Source organism: Marmota marmota, unplaced genomic scaffold, assembly GCF_001458135.2.
Source record: "Marmota marmota marmota unplaced genomic scaffold, marMar, whole genome shotgun sequence".
Taxonomy (NCBI): Eukaryota; Metazoa; Chordata; class Mammalia; order Rodentia; family Sciuridae; genus Marmota; species Marmota marmota.
The window spans coordinates 33,379,022-33,402,103 of NW_026000240.1; the positions used below are offsets into that span (position 1 = coordinate 33,379,022).

General features: G+C 40.6%; 2 protein-coding genes across 2 annotated transcripts; one reads left to right on the plus strand and one right to left on the minus strand.

Annotated features, from left to right (window-relative positions):
- Positions 1 to 707: 707 nt before the first annotated feature.
- Positions 708 to 1,266, minus strand: LOC107143173 (IQ domain-containing protein F5-like). The gene has a single exon (XM_015486772.2). The coding sequence runs from the start codon at positions 1,223 to 1,225 to the stop codon at positions 791 to 793; it is 435 nt and encodes a 144-aa protein (XP_015342258.2). The 5' UTR covers positions 1,226 to 1,266; the 3' UTR covers positions 708 to 790.
- A 6,056-nt stretch (positions 1,267 to 7,322) lies between these two features.
- LOC107143176 (10 kDa heat shock protein, mitochondrial-like) lies at positions 7,323 to 7,998 on the plus strand. Its single transcript, XM_048794056.1, has 2 exons — positions 7,323 to 7,380; positions 7,688 to 7,998. The coding sequence occupies exons 1-2, from the start codon at positions 7,323 to 7,325 to the stop codon at positions 7,996 to 7,998; spliced, it is 369 nt and encodes a 122-aa protein (XP_048650013.1).
- The last annotated feature ends 15,084 nt before the right edge of the window (positions 7,999 to 23,082 follow it).

Below are 23,082 nucleotides of genomic sequence, written 5' to 3' on the forward strand. Positions count from 1 at the left end.
TGAACCCAAGTTACCCTGAAGGAGACTTTTGTTACCAGATCCTGAAACTCTGGGAGATACGGATAGTTCCTCCTAACCATAAAATCTATGCGAATGTGTGGTTAAGAATCCAATTAGAACCAGTCAGCATGGGTCAAGGTGACTTAGAGTTGACCTGACAGTCTGATGTCACCCTACAGTCAGTCAAAAGTCAAGAGGTGAACCTGGGTGTGACTCTTTGGAAACTTCTTTGGGGACACCGTAGGGTTGCAGGTGGCAAGTGCAAAGTTCTGAGATGGGACACACTTGGGATCTTCTGCTTGGGGTGTTTGATGGATAGCAGAGCATTGGAGAAGGATGTCGGCAGAGGGTGCAATGGTTAGAACCAGATCATGCCAGGTCACATGGACCACAGGGAGGGCTTTTGAAACATATTCTAAACTGAGTGGGACGGTATTGGAGAATGAAGGGCAAAGGATGGCGGAGGCCCCCACATTGTACAACTATAGGGGTGTCATTTGCATAGACCACAGTGAAGGAATCTCCCTGGAGCTGATCTCCTTGGCCACCCTGCAACCCCAACCCTCCCACCTATGGCAGACCTTGCTGATGGATCTCAGATTCTTCTCCTCCAGCATGGGCTCTCACCCCCTTATGACTCCAGCACCCCAGACACACCCTGCTGATTCCCCCAAGTAATCATGTAAGATGCTTTGTACCTTCCATCATTTTCCTGGCTCTTTGCTGAGATGCAGACCTCCAGGAGCTTGTCTAACAAAGATCTACTGACGCATATTTGGAGCAGACCTGGTCAGTTCTTTATTGGGAAGGGGATAGAATCGGTGATCCGACAAATCTGTGATCCCAGAAAAATGTCAATCTGAAGTTTTAGCTCATTTTCTGTGATCTCGTAATTTCCCCGGAAAAAGCCACGGGTGTGGCAACTATGCCAGCGCCAGCAGATCTGGATGACCCGGACAGCATTGAGCACACGACAGTGTTGCAGTCTGATGAGCCACATTCGAACACAGGCCTGCAGCTTGACACAGGCCCAGATTTGCCGTGTATTCAACTCCAGCATCGTCCGCCGTCTCCTCTCCAGCAGCTTGGCCAGTATCTTCCTCCACCAGCACTGAATGATCCAAACTCTCAGGGCAGCATGTAGCAACGTGCGTCGCACCAGGGTGCCCCGCCACCAAGCCTGGATCTTTGTGGCTGCTAGTGTAGAGTCAGAAGGTTCCTTCATTTTGTGAGGGAGTGGGAGATACAAAGTAAAGAAATGACACTTAGGACATGTTCCCCAACAACCTCAAGCCAAGAATGTGCCAGGAAGGGCTTCTGATCCTCTGTCAATCAACAATCTCCTCTTCCTCTGAAATTAATGAGCACTGGACAGAGCAATACCTGGGCATAGAAATTCACGCAAGTGTCCTCCTCTGCCTGCCTCTCTCTACCATGTCAGTTAATGCACATATACATTCATCTTGACCTCTGAGGCTCAAAGTAGCCATCTATAGGATGGGGGTTCCCCTGCCCTTTGTTACATCACCTGGTTTGCCTTGGTCCTGGAGCAAGAACCTTATGATCCACAGGATCCACTTGAGCCTGACCATCTACCTGGGCCTGTCACCTCCCCTTCATACCCTCTGACCTGCTGGGGAAGTGGCATTCTTTTCTTGCCCTTCCCTCTCTTCCCTGGTTTCACCTCAATCCACAACCTGTTCCTCTTTCTGCTAGTTCCTCATATTAAAAGTTTCCTTGCACTACACAGTTTGGGGTCTCTCTCATTTATTTCTCACTTTCATTTCTCTTGGTTACCACACATAGGTCTTCAGTTAACACAGACACACACACGCACACATGTGCTCATGCACACACTCCCACACAACTCCAGGTTGTGTGGGGATTCCCTCTGGCCTTGCATTCCCCAAACACAGCCCTCAGAGCCCCACTTTTCAAGTTTGCATGGTCGGGTTCTCACACTCTTTGGGGTTTCTCCTCCCCCCACAACCAAGTCAGCTTGCCTCAGTCATTGGCCTTTCTCACGTTGCTAACAACTGGAGAAGAAGACTCAATTCCTATTCATTCCAGCTTTGGATAATGGGGCAACTCTTTGTGTTGACCTGGACATTTGGGGTTTCTAATGTTTGTTCTGAATAATACATAAGAGTACCACCTTCCACTCCCAAATATATCCTGGGTGGATAAATTCCATGATCACCTTCTGCAATGAGCTTCAAAACGATAAACACCACTTCTGGGTGACATGGGTTAGAGATGTGGAAGGTCAGAAGTCACCTCAGTATTGAAGTCTATACCACCTACCTCTGGTGTTATTTCCTCTGCCTCTGCCTCTTCCTTTTTCTGTGGTGAGATCTGCTCAACATTTACAATTACAATTTCACAAGGGTTGCCATCCTTCTGTAAACAGTTAAAAGGGAGAGGTGTGGGCAGGCTGTTCTTTGTGTACAATAGGGTGTTGATTCTACCACATATTCAATTTCCTCATTATCCCAGTATCCCTAGACATAAGGCTAGTATCCTGATTAACTGTGGAAATCCACCTTCCCCTCCCTGCAACTTGGGTGAACTGGTTATATCTTACACAAAGTTTATTGCCCATGATTTGGAGATAGATAATTCAAATTCCCTCAGGTCTGTGATCCTCTAAATTGCCCATGGTTAGGGGCTAGATGGTTTCATCACACTCAGGTCTGCATTCCTTCTGCCACAGTGGAGGAGGGGAGAGAGCATTGATGTCATAAGAGCACCTATGATGCATGTACCAGGGGCTTCCAATAGTTGGGCCCTTTTTAGTGAAAGTGTCTATTCTTTCCTGCAGAGACACCTAAAATTTGGTTGCAAAGGCATGGCATGGAAATTTTGGTTCATTGACATAAATGTGTACAAAGTTATCATTGTGGTCTGGTTGGAAAAAATTGAGACAATTTAAATATACATCAATAAGGAATTCAAAACATGGATTTCATTTAAGTCATATAATGGAAACAAAAAAAAATGAAGCAAAAGAGTTTGTGACAAAATAGTTAATGGGTGCTTTACAAGAGGAGATTCACAAATGGCTCAGAAGCACATGAAAAGATGCCCACCATTGTTAGTTATGAGATAACTGAAAGTGAAATCAAATGAGGTTCCCCTAGACATCCTAGAGAATAGGTAAAATAAGAAACACGGACAGCAACGATCTTGGTGGGGACCCAGAGCAGCAGCAATTCTTCCATCCTGCTGGTAGAAGGTATGGAACAGCAGAACCAATGTGCAAAATGGTTTGGTAGCTTCTAAAAAAGTTAAATATGTATTCCCTAAACTCTACAGTTCCATTCCCAAGTACTCACAGATAAAAAATGAAACCAGGTGTCTCATTTGACATAAAATAACAACTTTGCTTTGAGGAAATTAGAAAATAGTTTATTCTGAAGCTCCAAGTGGTGGCCCACACCTGTAATCCCAGAGGCTCAGGAGGCTGAGACAGGAGAATCGCAAGTTCAAAGCCAGCCTCAGCAACAGCAAGGCGCTAATAAACTCAGTGAGACCCTGTCTATAAATAAAATACAAAGTAGGGCTAGGGATGTGGCTCAGGAACCCCTGAGTTCAATCCCTGGTACCAAAAAAAAAAAAGAAAAAGAAAAAGAAAAGAAAAGAAAATGGTTTATTCTGAACCAAATATGAATGACCATGACCTGGGAACATAGATTCAAGTTATCCAACAACATGCGAACAACAAGCGAAACAAATCGAATTAAAGAACAGTATGATCCCTCTCTCTGTTTGTGTTCATGTGTTATAAAGCCAATAAAGTTATAAAAGTTTAGAATTTATAAACTTTTAAAAAGGGGAGCGTGAGGATTAGGAAGAAACACAGAATAAAAATTGAGCTCGGATTATCTTTGATGAGGACAGTGGAATTGGGGATGGGGGTCAGGCTCCACTCCCTCACTGTGGCTAAATACCTTATGTCTGGCCTAGCTTCAGAGTGATCATTTTTTCAGCCTCCTGGGAGATCAGGATACATGCAGGCCAGAAAACCCCAAGGCCTCATCCCAGTCTCAAATATCTTTGTTCTGCTCCTTTCTTTGCCCTTGATGGCCCCAAGGTCACACTCAGGATTTCAGTGAGTCATGGAGGCCAGTATAGAAGTAGGGCTTCATCTCTGCCTACTGCTGGCCCCTGAAGCCCCACCTGGTGCAGCAAGGTCATTCTGAGCACAAGGGCCTAGGGGATAACCTAAAGCCCTGGTCTCCTCAGAGCAACTGCCCCAGGGGTCACTGAGAAGCAGGTGAGAATGTGCAAGGCTGGTGTGGGGCTGTAGGGGGAGTGTGGGGAATGGCAGAGGCCTTCAGGCTCAGAGTGTCAGTGTGTAGCAGTGGGATGATGGTCGTTAAGGTGGAGGACAGGGGAAGTGTTGGGAGGCACACCTAGGACAGGGAAGATGCTGGAAGCGTCTGTTGGATGATGCAACCCCAAATGCCAGGCTTGCAGCTCAGGATTTCTTTCTTCCTTTGGATCATGGCCCAGTGACTTTTTAATATACTGTTTCTTTTCGATACCTTCAAATAGAAAAAAACTTTAAACATCTTGACCAGCTTTTCCCATTATCTTTAGCAAAAGGATTCATCCCAATCTTCGTCATGTCATTATCATAAGTAGGAGTGTCTCCGTGCTGGATCTTTAACCCATTGCTTTATTGTCAACTCCCTTTTCCCTTTGTTAACAAAGCACAGGTGTGTCTGCTTGCAGCCAAGAAAATCTCTATCGTAATAAACAACTACTAAAACCATTTTTCTCATCAATGGAACTATAGTTATTTGGAGTAGCATATGCCAAGATTAGGCAGCAGGAGAAAAAATAATAGATGACCTTCATTAGTCCATTTTGCCACTAGGGATGTCAAGGGACTCTCACTGATCAATGAGATGTCAACAGAAGACACTGAGCCATCTTTTGGGAAAACTCGGCTTCCTGGGGCCAGGATGACCTTCTTGCCCTTAACCTCTAACCTTCTTATTTCCTGAAATGTACCCAAGATAGGAGGCACTCTGGTAGCCATTTTGAGACTGTGAGAACAACAGTCCAATCACAAGCATGGGAAAGTTTGGACACTAAGATCATATCAAGGATAAAATTAATTTTCTCATTTTTTTTGAGCCACCATTGTGTTGGTATCTATCATAATAACCAAAATATAATTTCTGATATTAAAATTATGTATTTGATTTTATTTTTACAATATACTTCAATGTTGATATTTTGTATTATGATTTCCTGTTAAATTCTGGAGCAAATCATTGTCTCTCATCTCATCCTGAATCAGGTAAGAACCTTACTCCACTTCCTTTTCCTCCACTCACTCCTATAACAGTCTCACATATTGTTAACATCTTTATTACAGTAAATTTATGTAAATTTACAGTAAATTTACATAAATTTGCTGTAAATTTTGTATTATGACTTCCTGTTAAATTCTGTAAATTTATGAATTTACAGTAAAATCTTGCTTAGACTAAAGAATACATTTTTATGACCTCTCTGCTCAGTATGTGCTATGAAATTCTCGAATTTGATTCCCATTGCAATATTAAGAGTTAGGTTAGGGGGGGGCGCTGAGGTTTTGGCTCAGGGGTGGGAGCACTTGCCTCACATGTGTGAGGTACTGAGTTTGATTCTTTGCACCACATATAAATAAATGAATAAAATAAAGGTCCATCAACAACTAAAAAGAATATTTTTTTAAAAAAAAAGAAATATTCTTTATAAATGACCCAGCTTGGAGTATTTTCTTATAGCAGCATGAATGGACTAAGTCATGTCTTCCTTTTGTGTCATTTCCTTCTGAGGTTTTCACCGTTATTTACTGAGCCAGTATATATTTCCGGGAACTATTAGAAAACTTTTCAGGTTTTTACAGATAAGAAATGTGTTCTAGTCAGTTTTTTTGTCACTGTGACCAAAAGGCTTGACAAGTGATTATATAAGGATTCTGGCTGTGGAAATGTACCAGGCAGCGTTCCTCTGATGAGCAAACTCAGGAGGATTAACAGGCGCCCTGTTTTCCACACTTGGACTATTCTGCAGTTTCTCCCTGGAACTAATAAGATGACTAATACATGCTCAATGCCTAGCTGTTATGGTAGTGTCCTTCATGAGGAGGCTCTGTACTAGAGTCTTATCAGCCTCAAACTTGATCTCAGAAACTCAGCTTCTGAGAATAAAGGAACTCTCTTAGTCAACATCAATGTGTCACTGCACCTAAACCTGCTTCTATAACAGTAACTTTATACAATGAGCAATATTTCCTAATGATGTCAATGACCTAATGTAACCTATGGATATAAATAAAGCTGGCAGCTCAGCCAGCAGCCCCTTTTACTTTGCCCCTGCACCTTGCTTGCTTCTCTCTCTTTTTGTTTTTCTTTACACAATTAGAGGAGGAGAAGTTCATTTAGGGGTTCACAGTTTTAGAGTTCTCAGTCCATAGATGGTCGGCTCCATTCCTTGGGGCATGAAGTGAGGTAGGACATCTTGGCAGAAGAGTGTGGTGGAGGAAGGCAGCTCAGGAAATGGCACCAGAAAGCACAGAGAGCTGCCCTCAACAAGAACAAAATGTATGCCCCAAGGGCATGCCTCCAGGACCCACCTCCTCCAACCACACCCTACCTACCTACAACTACCACCCAGTTAATCCCTATCAGGGAATTAATCCACTGATTAGGTTAAGGCTCTCATAACCCAATCATTTCACCTCTAAACTATTTTTACGTTGTCTCATATATGAACTTTTGGGGGACACTTCATATTTAAACCATAAAAAATGGTTCTTCATTTGCCCTTCTACTTGGATAACATTTGAGGGTGTTAATAATTATGTGCTAAAAATTATATTTCTTTGGAAAGTTAAGGTGTTTCTCCTCTCTCTCTTTGCAACTCTTGTTGCTACTGAGAACATGGGTGTCAATCTGACTTATTCCTGGATGGGAAACTGTTGCTTTTATTTCCTCTTTAAATATTTCATTATTTCATCTTTAGCAGTTGAGATTTTTGCCAGAACATGTTGAGTTCAACTGTTTTCAGTCATCCTGGTGCGGTTGGTGAAGCGTCCTTAAACTACGATTCTGAAGAATCTCATTCAGACTGTTTCATTGATGGTGGGAAATTCTCTCATTGATGCTTTGAGTATTTCTTCCCTCCATTCTCTATACTTTCTTTCTCAGGAGTGCATGTTTAAACAACACTGGAACCTCTGGATCTTCCATTTCTGGGGAGTGGGTTTTGAGGAATGGGATGTCAGTTGATGATATTTTGGGGCCTTCTTGGATAAGGGTATCATGTGGCATCCAGAGCTGCCATGCCTCTCAAGACCAGCCATAGATCTCCTGGAGACAGGTAGTCTCTTGCCAACTGGATGATTACATATAAGTTTTCTTGAGTTTGGAGTGAAAGTGTTAGTGCATGTTTTACTGATTTGGCTGAGTATTTTCTTCTACAGATACTATCTCTCTTTTTTAAAAATAAAAAATGTATTTCTTCTTTTCTTTCCTTTTTCTTCGCTTTCCTGAACAATCAATCTAAAAGCTATTAGGTTGGGCAGCACAGTATAGGTGTACACTGAGAGTAGGGGGAACTCACCATGGTAGAGACATCAAGAATGATGAGCAACAAAGTGGAGTCTGAGCTGCTGCGGTGACTTGAGTCCTGACCAGACAAGCATTTAGAAAGTTTCTTCCACTTTTTGACCGAGTATTGTTCGAAAGGAATGCAGCCAAAACAGTAACCAAAGGAGGCATTATGCCTCCAGAAAAACCTCAAGGAAAAGTATTGCAAGCAACAGTAGTAACTGTGGGATCAGCCTCTAAAGGAAAGGGTAGAGAGATTCAGCCAGTTAGCAAGAAGGTTGGAGATAAAGTTCTTCCCCCAGAGTATGGAGACACCAAAGCAGTTCTAGAAGACAGGGATTATTTCTTATTTAGAGATGGTGACATTCTTGGAAAGTATATAGGCTGAAACAAATCACGGTTGAAATGGCATCCTATGAAGCTGCCCTTTCCACTGAAGTGGTGAAATCTTTCATCATGTAAATAATTTCCATGTGTCTTTTATAATAAACTGATGATAATCTAATAACATCCACTATCTCAAAAATTTAGTTTCCCTGTACTTGTGTAAACATTTCCAAATAAAATATGTAAATGGGAGGGGGGAAGAATGTGAGCAAGGCATTGGCCTAGGAGAAGTGCCCATCAAGGAAACCTGGTAAAAGGAGGGTGGGTTCACACAAGGGTCCAAGTTCATATCAGTATTGCATATCATATCCAGTGGGATGAGGAGGGCATCCTTGGTTTGTAGAAAGTCAGAACTTTAGCACTATGAGGAAGATAACCTTACAGAGGGGGTTCCTGAATTTCTCTGTCAGCTCAGGTTGATGAAAGGAGCATCTAAACAGATCTACAGAGCAATAAAGGAACTAAGAACCATCAGCTGTGAGGAGTGTAGCTGTGTAGGGGCTGCCTGGTACAGTGTTGGACCCTGGGGGAATAAGAAAGGCATCCGTGTGGGTGATGGACAGCAGCAGCAATGGAAGTTTGGTCACAAAAGGGGAAGAGTGATCAAATCAGAAAATTAATTTTGAATAATTGGGAGCCATGACTCTCACTGTCAGAAATAAGAGTTAGAAATAAAGAAGGATTCCATGATAGCTAAAGAGTGATGCTCAGCACCCACCTCCTCCTCAACAAATAAGAATCTAAACTGGCAAATAGCTGCATTTCAAGATGAGTGGCTGAGGGAGAGCACTGGAACTCAGCAAGGGAAACTCAGAAGATATGAAGACCTGGGATGACAGCTGAGAGAAGAACAAGGCACACTAGCAACCACCACCCCAGCTCCCTGGCTAGGTGTACTCCTCACATCCAGGGAAAGGGTAGATGAAGAATCTTATCCAAGCCCCATCTCCACAGAAACTGTGGCTGTCATCAGGGGTTTGAGGTCCACTTAAGGAAGCTACCTGAATTATGCAGGGTGGCTTCGCTTCTGGGAAGGAACCCACATCATCTCTTCACAAACTTCCAGAGCCCAGGCTGTTACAGTGTGTCACCTTTTTCAGAATGGAACCACATACTGCCTTATGAATCTCTGCATATTCACATTCTTAGAATCTCACCAACATTCCCCCACACTGCACAAAAGGCTGCAGTCCCAGGAACCCAACTAGACCCAGAAGCTCAACTGTGACCAGAGCATCCCACACAGTATGCTACACCAGAGAGGAAAGGTGGCTGTGCCTGGTAAGGGGGTGCCACTCCCATGACCTGATAAACACAGGTACTTGCCCCTGGGACCTGAGACCTGTTCCCCACCTCCATCCCTGACTACCTGCTGCTACTGTCAGCTCATGTACCACTGTTGGGCCTGCAGGCACATTCACCACACATGCCCACTATCACAGCCCAAGCTTGAGCTTGAGATTGTGCACTGAACACTCCACTGCTGCTGCCAGTGCCCAAAGCCACTGATTACAACTGAAAAACATTTAGGTTGAATACACTATGGCACCCGAATGCAATCAACATCCATGTAACCTACCAATTGATGCACTTAGACACAACTTTAAGGGAAGTCATTTTATAGCCACTTTATAACACTGGTAGAAACAACTGATGTACCAGATGCACAAATATTAATGTAGGGACACAATAAATAAGAAAAAGCAAGGTAACAAGATGCAACAACTCTTTAGCAACAGACACCAAAGAAAAAGATATTGACAAAATGCCTGCTAAAGAATTCAAAAGAATTATTCTAAGAAACTCAAGGAGATGCAAGAGAAAATAAACAAATTTAGGAAAACAATTCATGATATGAATAAGAAATTCAGCAAATAGTGATCATGATAAAGAATCATACAGAAATTTTGTAACTAAAGAACTCAATAAGTAAAAAAAAAATTACAGTTGAGAGTCTCAACAACAGTCTAGATCAAGCAGAAGAAAGAATTCCTGAATTTAAAAACAGGCCTTTTGAAATGTCTCAGACAGACAGACATAAAAATAAAAATAGTGAAGAAAACCTCCAAGAGTTATAGAACAACTAAATGAAAAAGATTATTGAATTGCAAGGGTCCTAGAAGTTAAGAAGGGGGAAGAGCCATAGAAAACTTATTCCATGAAACACTAGCTAAAAACTTTCCTGATCGTGGGAAAGATATGGACATCCAGGTCTAGGAGGCCCAAAGGATCCCAAATAGATTTGATTCAGCAAGGTTCTCACCATAGCATATTAGTTAGACTTCTAAAAACTGCAAGAGAAAAGTCACATTTGATGGAAACCCCATTAAACTAGCAGCAGATTTCACAGCAGACATGACTAAGGAAAAAAAGTGGGGGAACATATGCTACCAATATCAGGAATGAAACAGTGCCTGTCTGTGCTAACTCTATAAAAATCAACTCTCCTCATTTAGATTTGTTAACATATATCAAATGGACAAATATCTCAAAAAACACAAATTACCAGAATTTATCCAATATGAAATAGATAATTGAATAGTTCCATAACTGTGACCTAAATAAATTTATAATTTAAAAACTCCCCTCAAAAAAAAAACCCTCCAGGTTTTACTAGAAAATTTTACCAAAATTTTTAAAAATATTTTTTGGTTATAGACGGATGCAATATCTTTATTTTGTTTATTCATTTTTATGTGGTGCTGAGGATCGAATCCAGTGCCTCACATGTGCGAGGCAAGCGCTCTGCCACTGAGCCACAACCCCCGCCCCTTTACCAAATTTTTAAAGAATGAAAAACAATTTACCCAATATTTTCCAGGAAATAGAACAGGTGATATTTCCCAATTCATTTAATGAAACTGGTATGACCCTGATACAAAAATCAGGGAAAAAATTACAAAGAAGTAAATTATATACCAACATTCCTCATAAATACAGATGCAAAAATCCTAAACAGTATGGTGTCACGAGCCATCCCTGGGCTCTGTGTGTGAGCTATGAGCATTTGAGTATATGAGGGGACTGGTCTGGCATTGGGCACTGAATGGGTTGTGCAACGCAAATATGCCTTTCCTCTCCCTCTGCCTGTGATCCCTCACAGCGCTAGAGATGGGTGTGACTTGCCAAGATGTCAATCAATCTGCTGACCACAAGACATCACCAAGCAAGACTCCACCCTTCAAAACCTTACCCCTTACCTTATTTGGGTGAAATATTCTACTGAATGTCTTCTCCCCAATAAATAGGAGGGTGTCCAATGTGCTCGCTCTCTTGCTCTTTCCAGCGTTGCCCAGTGTGGAGTTGACCCTTGAGGTCACCGAGCCGTCCTGCCCTCATTCTTGCAAATTCATGTTCATGTGCTGCGTGGTTTCTTTGCCATTTTCTTAGTTATTGATACAGCCAGCTCCTTTGAACCCAGCTCATCTCGACAGCCCAGCCAGCTGGTGACAGTATGGTAAGTGTAATTCATTATTATATAACAAGAATTACACAACATGATCAAGTAGCTGTTATTCCAGTCTGGTTCAACATTCAAAAAATCAGTTGAGGGCTGTGGTTGTGGCTCAGCAGTAGAGTGCTCACCTAGCATGTGCAAGGTCCTGGGTTCAATCCTTAGCACCACATAAAAAATAAATTAAACAAAGGTATTAAAAAAATCAACTGAGGTAATCAACTGTATTAATAGGTTAAGGAGGAAAATCCTATGATTATATTGAATGTTATAGTTTGTATATAAAGTGTCCCCCAAAGACTCATAAGTCTCATGCCCAGTTCAACAATATTCAGAGTTGGGGCTTTTAGGAAATGATTGGATCATGAAGCCCATAACCTCATTGATGGATTAATCCATTTGATTGATTAATAATTTGAGTGGACTATTGGAAAGTGGTGGAAACTATAGAAGGTGGGGCCCTAGGTGAAAGGACTGAGTTTTTGAAAGTGTGCTCTTAGGGACTATATCTTGTCCTTGGCCCCTTTTTCTCTAAAAGCAGGAAGAGACGGGCTTTCTGTCACCATAAACTTATACCATGATATTTCTGTCTTGGAACCAGCTGATCATGAACTGAAATCTTTGAAACCATGAGCTAAAATGAAACATTCCTCCTGTAAGTTGTTTTTCTCAGATATTTTGTCACGGTGACTAAAAGCTGATTAACATATTGATTAATGCAGAAAAACATTTGGCAAAAATCCATTACCCAATCATATAAAAAGCACTCAGTAAAATAGTAATAGAGGGGAATTTCCTCAACTGGAAAAGGAGCATCTATCAAAAAACAAAAACAAAAACAAAAAACAACCCTACCGCCAACATTACATGCAGTAGTGAGATACTGAATACTTCCCCACTAAATTGGGAAGAGAGGGCTGGAGTTTGTAGTCAATGAAATAAGGCAAGAAAAGAAAATAGAGTGCAAACTGATCATAGAGCAAGAAAGAAAACTGTCTACCTTTACACTTGACATGATGGTATATGTAGAAGATTTCAAGCAATTTACAAAACAAATATTTATCCTAGAAATTATAAGTGAGTTCATCAAGGCTCTAGGATGCAAAACAAACAAAAAATCAATTGCATTTCTACATACTAACAATAAACACAAGGTCTCCAATTTAAAAAAAAAAAATAACCAGAGAGAAAGGGGAAGGGGGATGTTTCATCAAGATAGAAGAAGATCAGTGGATTAGATGAAGGGGACTGAAGGGGAGGGAGAGGAGGGGATAGGAAAAGGCAAAAACAGAAAAATGAATCTGACCCAAGTTTTCTATGTACATATATGAATAAACCACTGTGAATTTCACCATCATGTATACCTATAAGACATCAGCTACAAAACAAACAAACAAAAAACCCATAAACTAAAAGTAAATAGCAAAAGCTCAGTAGGGGGAAGGAAATAGGGGAGAGAAGAGGGGTGGGAAAGGAGAAGTACTGGGGACTGAATTAGAACAAATTATATTCTGTGCCTATAATTATGTCAAAGTGAATCCTAATGTTATGTATAGCTAAAAAGAATCAATATAAATAAATAAACAAACCAACTATTTTGTTTAAAATGAAGAATCTGGGCTGGGGTTGTGGCTCAGCAGTAGAGCACTTGCCTCGCACATGTGAGGGCCCTGGGTTTGATCCTCTGCACCACATAAAAAATAAATAAATAAAATAAAGGTATTGTATCCAACTACAACTAAAAAAGATTAAAAAAAAATAAAATGAAGAATCTGCTGGGCTTGGTAGCAGATGCCAGCAATTCAGAAGGTTGAGGCAGAAAAATTGCAAGTTCAAGGCCAACCTGGGCAATTTAGCGAGACCGTGTCTCAAAATAAAAAATAAAAATGGTTAGGGATGTGGGTCACTGTTAGCATGCCCCTGGATAAAAAAACATGACCATTTACAATAGTTCTAATATAGTGAAATACATGTATAGGACTTGTATGGTAAAAACTGCAAAACACTATTGAAAAAATATGGAGAAGATCTAAATTAATGCAGAGATAAGTCATGCTCACAGATTGAAAGACTCAACATGGTAAATATATCAATTCTCCCTGCATTGTAAAACTTTCCATTTACAGCTACCTCCTCAACCTTCTTGAAACCACCCCAGCAGCTGGGTTGGGAAGTCTTGCTGTACCCTGGGAAAGGTGGAAGTTCAGGTTTCCACTCTGCCTTGGCTGGCATGATTCAGGATGAGACCACAGATTTTTCTGGCTAGAGTAGAGTGGTTATGTCCAACAGTTGCATCATGTTGGTCTGCCCTTTCTATGGTGTTTTGGCTGGAGATGGCTTTTTTTTTTAGCTATGTGGGGAAACGTCTTTTGTCTTACCCATTGGTATTTCTAGATTGCTAGCCCTTTCAGCGCCAAGTCTATGACGTGTGAGGCAAAATAAGCCCCAGGGAATTCATCCTGGGTGTCATTTCTTGGGTCCTGAGGACTCCAGCCAGTTGTTTTCTTCCCTGTACCATTCAGTCTATGTTAAGTGTTTTTAATGAAAATTTAAATTTTTTTTAAAATAAAAATTTAAAACCATGGGGTTTTAAAACTCTGAAAGCCAAGCTGTTCACAGTCCCTGTTTTAGCCAGTATTGTGTCACTGAGACGAAAAGACTTGACAAGAACAACATACAGGAGGAAAAGTTTATTTTGGCTCACGGTTTCAGAGGTTCAGTCCATAGTTGGCCAACTCCACAGCTCTGGGCACAAGTGAGGTAGAATGTCATGGTGGAAGGGTGTGGCAGCTAAGAAGCAAAATATAAAACCCATACGCACACCCCCAGTGACTTCTTTCACCCAGCCACACCCTATCTGCCTACTACGATTACTATGCTGTTAGTCCATTTCAGTGGATTAACCCACTGATTACAACTCTCATAATCTAATAATTTCACCTCTGAACTTTCTCGCATTGTCTCACACATGAGCTTTTGGGGGACACCTCATATCTAAACCATGACAGTCTCCATTAGAGTAAACTGTGTCTACTTGCCTCTTACCTAGGGAATTAGCTTCAATAGCTGCCTGGTATTACCAGGGGTGGGGGAATGATGGACTAATTAGAGTTAAAAACAGTCTCTCTGTATATCCTGTTTTCAGTTAGATCTTTCTAAACTCAAAGAGAACTCTGGAGTGCCTGGAACAATTGGACTGAGACTGGTCAGTGGACCTCAGTATAAAAATGGAGTCTCTCTCCTAGTGTGTGTCTTCTGTCTCACTTGGGTCCAGTTCCCACAGCTGACTACTGACAACCTCTACCCACTCACAGGCACAGGCCCTGAGATTTCTTGGAGGTACATATGCTGGGTGGGTGTTAAGGAGTCGATGGTTTCCTGTCTCTCTTCCTGACACATGCTGTGTGACTCCAATGGCAGGTGCCATCTACCTGGAAGACTGTTTTGACAAGTAGGGGCCCCCCCTTTTCTTCCTCACCCCCATCAGTCTTCAAACCCTAGCTAGCAGATGTTTCCACAGGTTGTGTACCATCTCGCTTAGATTCTAATTTCATTTCAAATTTTTATTTGGATCATTTATACAGCAGAAAGAATGACTCACTTGAGCTCACTGTGTGTTTAGCTTAACTCTTCAAAGCCCAGATTTTGAGCACACTTTATCCTAATCCAATAACATTCCAAAGACTTGTCATGCAGAATTCTAGGTACAACTGAACCTACAAAGCTAGATATTCTTGTGTGTGTGTGTGTGTGTGTGTGTGTGTGTGTGATGCTGGAGTTTGAACCCAGGGCCTTATGCATGCAAGGCAAGCACTCTACCAACTGAGCTATATCCCCAGCCAAAGCTAGACATTCAAAAGCAGGCTCAGCTCCCACAATGATGGCATGGGCTTGTTCCCTTACCAGTCTGGAGGAGGACAAAGAAGCTATTCCTAAAGTGCCCAAAGAAGAGAGCCCCTCAGATGAAAGGCCAGTCAAAGGTCCTAGGCTGAACCTTTGCAACCTGCATTTGCCAATGGTGATGGGCATCAAATTTGACCTTGGACCTGCAGATATATCTAAAATGTCCTAGAGACCACCACCACCCTCAACACAGAAGGCTTAGGATTGAGGAAAGTCACCCCCCAGCTACAAGGAGACCCCAGCTACATGAAAACCCCTGGTCCCCGCAACTGGTCCTCCCACTGCTTGTGCAGGGTCCAATCATTAAAAGACTCTGGGGGAGAGTCACAGACCTCAGACTTCTAGGATGGAAGTTCAGAGACAAACACCTGGAAGATCCAGGGTGAAAGTGAGGGACCTCAGGGTTGGAGGATAATGCAGACTGTGAGACACCAGCTGAGAGGTGGTTTAGTCACAGATGCCTCCAAAATTTATATGTTGAAACCTAGTCTCCAATACAACAGTATTAAAATGCGGGGCCTTTGAGAGGTGATTAGGACATGAAGGGTGCAACCCTTAAGGATAAGAGCATTTGCCCCTAGTGAGGATACAGTAACAAGGTGTGATCAATGAAGTAAACAGCCTTCACCAGACTCAAAATCTGTCAGTGCCAGTGCTTTGATCTTGGATTTCCTAGGCTCGAAAATGGTAAGAAGCAAATTTCTGTTCTTACTCAGCCTAAGATATTTTGTGATAGATAGATATATATATATATCTCAGCATAATTATATTATGGCAGGATCCAGGATAATAAAAACTATGGAGTAGAAACATCCACGACATTCCTAACCATATGTGTAGATGCATGAGAGGGAAAGAAAGACAGAGAGAGACTGAATCACAGAAAAATAGAGACAGAGAACCATGAAGCTAATCTGAAACATGACTTAAGAATTGCTTAAGGTTTCCTGAAGGCTTAATGGATGAAGCACCAACTTTTTGAAAGAAAAGAGGAAGACAAATGGTATTAAGTCAATTTCCAGAAAGTTATAGAGCCAAAAGAAGCATGTTCATTTATACAAGGGCAGGTGGATGCCCAGCCATGGGGGATCTGCAACCAAGGGTGGGGGTGTTGATCACTGGAGGATATATAACCATAAATGAAGATTATAGATGATTGATATGATATGATTTCCTGACATAAATAGGGGTGTTTATCCAGTGGTAACATATTTAACCATAGGAGAATGTCTACACATTGGCAAAACGTCCATCTATGGGGGACATTTGTGAGGCATGTAGCCATCTGTGGGGACATCAGCTGTAGTAAGGATGTCCTGCTATGGTGGGATGTGCAGTAATAGAAAAAGATCCAACCATTGGGTCAATTCTTAGCCATAATTAAGACATGCAGCCATGAGGAAAGATGCCTGTCAGGAGCTCAGTTGAGCTAACAAGAGCTGAGCCGAGATGTGATAGAGTAGGCAATTATGACAACAAGCCAAAATGAATGTTAACAGTGAAGTTTTTTAATGACTTACTGTGATAGTATAAACAAGAAGCTAAACTGGAGAAAACACTGACTCTCCTGTACTCCTTTTCCCTGCATGTCAATAGAGGGGTCAGGTAGATTGTCATGGATGCAGGGGTCTCACTGCTGTGGGAGCCCTGGAATAAAGGCTTCTGCAGTTTTTGTTTATATTTTATTTTTTGAACCCAATGGGTGGGAGGAGGGAGACTGAAGGGCTAGCAGTGGAAATGTACTGAATACTGAGTCAGCGTAGATAAAATGTGTTTAAGACCCCTCCCCCCACCCACTCTTAACCCAGTTAAGGAGGTTTTGTCAGAGGTACCTAGAGAAATCTTCAGCCCAAGGCCCTTAACAAAGAGGTCTCCAAATGAAGCCATCTGAGCTAGATAGGAGTCGAAGCATGACAAGCCAGAGTCCTGAGTCCTTAACTGTAACTCCCTTCAGAGATCATGCTGCATTGGCTATACACCAAGTCTGGAGTGTGAAGGGCCATCTTATCCTGTGAGTCCTGCAGAGTAAGGCCTTTGTAGTTGCCTATGGTGAGGCCTGAAAACTCATAGGAGATGGTCTCCTTAATGTCCATGCATAAAGAGGGATTTCCAGCTATGGTTGGGGATGTCCACCCTCGAATGGAGATAGGTATCCAACCAAGGGTAGGCATGTGAAACACACTTTTGTAGATTTCCATCAATGCATTAGGAAAGTCAAACGTGAATATGTCCAATTATGTGTGGCATTGTCTTTTCAAGGACAATGAGGGTGTCCCCCCCCCCCAGAAAAGGAAATGTTCAACCATGTATGCTTCCAATAATGTGAGAGGACAGCCTTGAGCAGAAGTATAGAAACATGGTACTAAGGCTAAACAATTCAGAATTTGGCTCTGTCATGCATCATGTCAGCCTTGGACCTCAGTTTCTAATTTACAGAGCAGGTCAGGGATGTATTGTCATTATCAGCCTGCAGAAGTCCTTGGAGTCCAAAGACTTGAGGAATTTTTCACACACACACACACACACACACACACACACACATCCAGATTTTCACTGGAGAAGGGAACCAGTTTTCTTTGTTGGGTCTTTTCTTACCAGACTTTCAACATAAAACCCATCTATTCCGAAATGATTTCATATTGCTCCTGGGAAGGGCTGTGGGCCTGGTAGGTGTAGTATCAATATCAGGCCTGGAATATGCATCTTAGCACTTGGCAGAGGTTTGGATGGATTCACCATATGCAAAGCAAAACTGCAGCCTGACCACCTGGTCTATATAGAATCCCAACCTCCAGTTTCAAGCTGCCAGCCATTTCTGTTCTAGCAGTCTGCCAGTCTTGGCCTCAGTTAGCACCGAATGATCAACATCATGAGCAGTGTAAAAAGCAATGCTGTACCCAGTGTATCACATTCAGGTGGAATCTTTATGGTTGCTTTGTTCTGCTATGCATTATTTGGTCTTTAGAAAGCATAGCAACTTGGAGAAATAACTACTCACACCTCAACAAAGTATTTGCCAAAAGGGGGCCCTGATTCTCTTTCTTGGATAGATTCTTGAGTTTGTGTCCAGCTTCTAGCAAATGATGATCCTGAGTAGGTACATCCTAATCCTTAGTAGAGATAGACATGTCCTGTTCCCCTCTTAGGGGCAACATCTGGGAGGAAGCATATAATGACCTGAAGGCTACCACATTAATATGACAAACCTTGTTCATGATTGTAAGACCCAAAAGAGTTATCAGAAATTTGGGGCCTTGATTTAAAAAAAAAAAAAGCATTGAACCCAGGGTCTTGTGCATGCTAGACAAAAGCACTCTACCACTGAGCAATATCCCAGCCCTGCCTTGATTTTTTATTTCTTTTTCGTTATTTTTCTCTCATTATCTCTATTATTTTACTCCTTCTGCTTCTGTTAGGTTTAAGTTGCTTTTATGACTTCTTGAGATGAATAATTAGCTCATTGGTTTTCTACTTTTCCTAATGCATACACTTGAAATAATAGATTTCTCTCTTAAAACACATTTTAGCTATATCCCACAATTTTTGATGTATAGTATTTTGTTGTCATTCGGTTCAAAATAGCCTCTAATTACCATGTTGATTTCTTACTTTGACTTATAGAAATGGAGGGTGTAATTTTCAAACATTTGGAAAATTTCTAATTGTCTTTGTTATTACTGAGTTCTGACTAAATTCAGCAGCAATCATAGAACCTTATCTTTATAATTTAAATTCTTTGAAGCTTATTAAAACCTGCTTTATGATCCAATTTAGGTAAAAATTCCATGTGTGCTTGAAAATAATGTGTATTTTTATGTTTTTATTAATGTATTATAGTTATTCATAATATTGGGGTTTATATAATTATACTCTGTGTTTTATATTTGTTGGATGCAGTGTTATTCACGTGTTAATTAGATCAATGCTAATTATGTTGTTTAAATATTCCATTTTCTTACTTATTTTCTCTTTTCATTCTGTCAGATACTGAGAGAAGTATGTTAGAATATTCCATTATATTGTGAGTATATTTTTCCTAGTGATTTTATCAATTCTTGATTTATGTATTTTGAACCTAATTTATTAGATGCACACAAATTTAGAATCGCTACACCATCCCTGTGGGAAGATATTTATCATTATGAAGTGAGCATCTTTATTTCTAGATGTTTTTGCCTGAAAATATGCTTTGCCTAATGATATTAATCAGACCAACCCCCTTTGGTTCGTGTTTGCATGGTTTGTAATTGTCAATCTGTTTACTTTCCATCTTTCTAAATTTTTGTCTCATAAGCAGCATGTTGTTTTGTTTTAAATCCAATCTGACAATCTTTATCTTCTAACCAGAGTCTTTTGTCCATTTATGTTTTAATATAATTACTGGGTCTTTTAAATTTTTATTTGATGCATTATAATTATACATGAGTGGAATTCATTATACCATATTCATATATGCACATAACATAATTTGAGCAATCTCATTTCCCAGTACCTTCTCTTTCCCTCTTCTCCTCCCTCCCATGATTCATTTGTTCTGTTCTACTGATCTCCATTCTATTATTATTATTATTATTATTATTATTATTATTATTATTATCATTTTAATTAGTGCATTGTAATTATATAAGCAGGATTCATTGTGATGTACATGGACATAGAATAATTTGGTAGATTTTCTGTTTATTCATTCCCCATTTCCTCCTCCCCCTTGACCTTTTTAAAATTTTTATTTGTTCTTTTTAGATATACATGACACAAGTTCAAAACACTAGAAAACCCAGGAAGAGTGGGAACATACCTTAACATTGTAAAAGCTATCTATATACATTAAACCCAAGGTCAACATCATTCTAAATGGAGAAAAACTGAAAGCATTCCCTCTAAAAAGTGAAACAAGGCCCTCTCCCTTGATCTTGATCCCCCTCTTCTATTGGTCTCATATTTTCTAAGGTCCCCTTTTATCAATTCCTTTCTCTACACCTCTCCGGTACCACATAAGAGGAAACATTGAATCCTTCTGAGTCTGGCTTATTTCACTTAGCATGATATCCTCCAGTTTCATCCATAGACAGCAAATGACATAAAATCATTCTTCTTTATAGCTGAATAAAACATCATTTATTTACGTGCCACATTTTCTTTTTCCATTTATCTGTTGATGGGCATCTAGGCTGGTTACATAACTTGGCTACTGTGAATCGTGCTGCTGTAGTGACACACACAACCCCTGTTTATAACAGTGCAATTTACTGGTATATTTATATTTCACAACACTGTTTTACTGTTTGCTTTTCATACCTTTTCTTTTACTTCATCTATTCCAAATATTCCCCCATCATTTCTTTCCCTCTTTTGACTTGATTGTTATTTTCCTTGCACCCCCAAATTTATTAGTTTGGAAGTTAAATACTTTTTTTTCTTATTATGAACTTAGTGATTACCTTTGACCAGCAGTGTCCAATATATAATGCACGTTGCAAATATAATCTGTGAGCTATATATGTAATTTAAAGTTCTCTAATAAAAAATGAAAATTTTAATAAAATACTTTATTTAATCTGACATATCCAAAATATTATCATTTCAGCATATAAGCAGTATAAAATTTGTAAATGTTATCATTGTCTCTCTCCTTTTTTGCAGTATGTTTGAAATCTGGTGTATATTTTATATTTATAGCACTTATTAACTAGGAGTAGTAACATTTCTGCCAAAAGCCACATGTGGCTTGGGCTACCATATTGGGCTGATCACAAATTTATATTAAACTTTGAAAAACAATATGAATATTTAACTTTTCAAAGTTTAATATAAATTTATTATTTCTACCTTACCTCTTCCCAGATACCTCAAGGAGCTCAGAACATTTTAATTTCGTTGGTTGGTTGGTTTGGTTGGTACTGGAGATTGTACCAGGGGCACTCAACCACTGATCCACATCCCCAGCCCTATTTAGAGACAGGATCTCACTGAGTTGCTTAGCCCCTCCCCATTGCTGAGGCTGGCTTTGAACTCTTTTTTTTTTTTTTCTTTTTTCTTTTTGTGGTGCTGGGGTTTGAACCCAGGGCCTTGTGCATGCGAGGCAAGCACTTTACCAACTGAGCTATATCCCCAGCCCCTCAGAACATTTTAATTTCATTTAATTCTCTTCCCAACTTATATAATCATTGTTCAATGAGGTTCGTATTCATTTCCATTTCCCCGAAATTTACTATTTTCATTGATTCTAAATTTCCACCTGTCATCTAGGCTCTTTTTCCTTCTGCCTGAAAAACACTGCTTTAGTCTACTTTCTGTTGCTGTACCAAAATACCTAAGACTGGATAATTTATAAGGAAAGAGATTTATTTTGGCTCATAGTTCTGGAGGTTAAGAGGTCCAAGTGTATAGCACTGACATCTGCTCAGCTTCTGGTGAGGACCTTATGCTGCTTCAACTAATGACAGAAAATGTTAGGGCAAGCCAGTGCATGCAGAAGAGACAAACCACAAGGGGTAACCTTGCTCTTACAAATATTCCCTTCTCTCCTAGATAGTCTCCTTTCTTGGTAACTATCCCCTGCCAATGGAGTGGATATGGTTATGTCTCCTATACAATGGTAAAAGCCCATAGCTTTGTTCAACTTGGCTCAGTCACCTAGCATAGGTAAGGAGTAATGGGGAAATTATGAGATCAAAAGTGACCACAGACACATATTTGAGTCTTCTTTAGGAACAGGATCTAAAGAAGAAGATGTAAAACTTATCCATTTCCTGACTGTCAAAGAAGTTAGAGTTGGAGTGGAAATATGTGACATCCGAATCTCATCACTTACCAGAATCTACTCCTATGTGTTTCATATACAGTCCCTTCCTTGTGTAGCCTGTAAAAAAAAAACAGAAAAGACCAAGGCCACATTACTCCTTGAAGATCCTCTCTTGTGCATTTTTCTCAGGCCCTATTTTGACATATACATACTTCTGTTGGTCCTCATCCCTTGTGCTGGGGTCTAGTCTTCTTACTCTTCTTCTGTGGGATCTTGAGGATGTTCCTATTGGATAATCCTTTATGCTTCCCAGCATGCATCTCTCCAGTTCTCCTCAATGGTTCCCAAAGAAGCACACCATTCCTCTTTATTTTCAAGATTTCATACATGGGGAAAATAATAAAGTGGGCATTGTGACAAAGTTTGTATCCTTCATACAGCATCCATTTCCAAACCCTTGCTCCTTACCACACATGAGAAATTCAGGTATCCAATGCTTGTGTTAATATCTCAGGGGTGGCCTCTTCATTGCCTTCCAGAGAAGGCCAGACAACTCAAGATTATCTCTGACAGTCAGAGGCAGGTAGAGGGACGTGTTCCAATAGGACTTCCTGGCAGACCAGGTTCTCCTAGATTTTACCCATCTATCTACATTAATGCCATGACTCTGGATCATAGCTGTGGCAAGAGAGTTAAGAGAGGATTTTACTTTGTTTCCCTTCATTATAAGAGCATGACTTCTCTCAGGCCTGGTCACATGAAGTGATACAGTATCAACACTGTATTGTTCTGGAGATGCAAGTAAAAATACAGTCTCAAAACCCAGCATCCAGGGCTGGGGATGTGGCTCAGGCAGTAGCACGCTCGCCTGGCATGCGTGCGGCCCGGGTTCGATCCTCAGCACCACATACAAACAAAGATGTTGTGTCCGCCAAAAACTAAAAAATAAATATTAAAATTCTAAAAAAAAAAAAAAAAAAAAA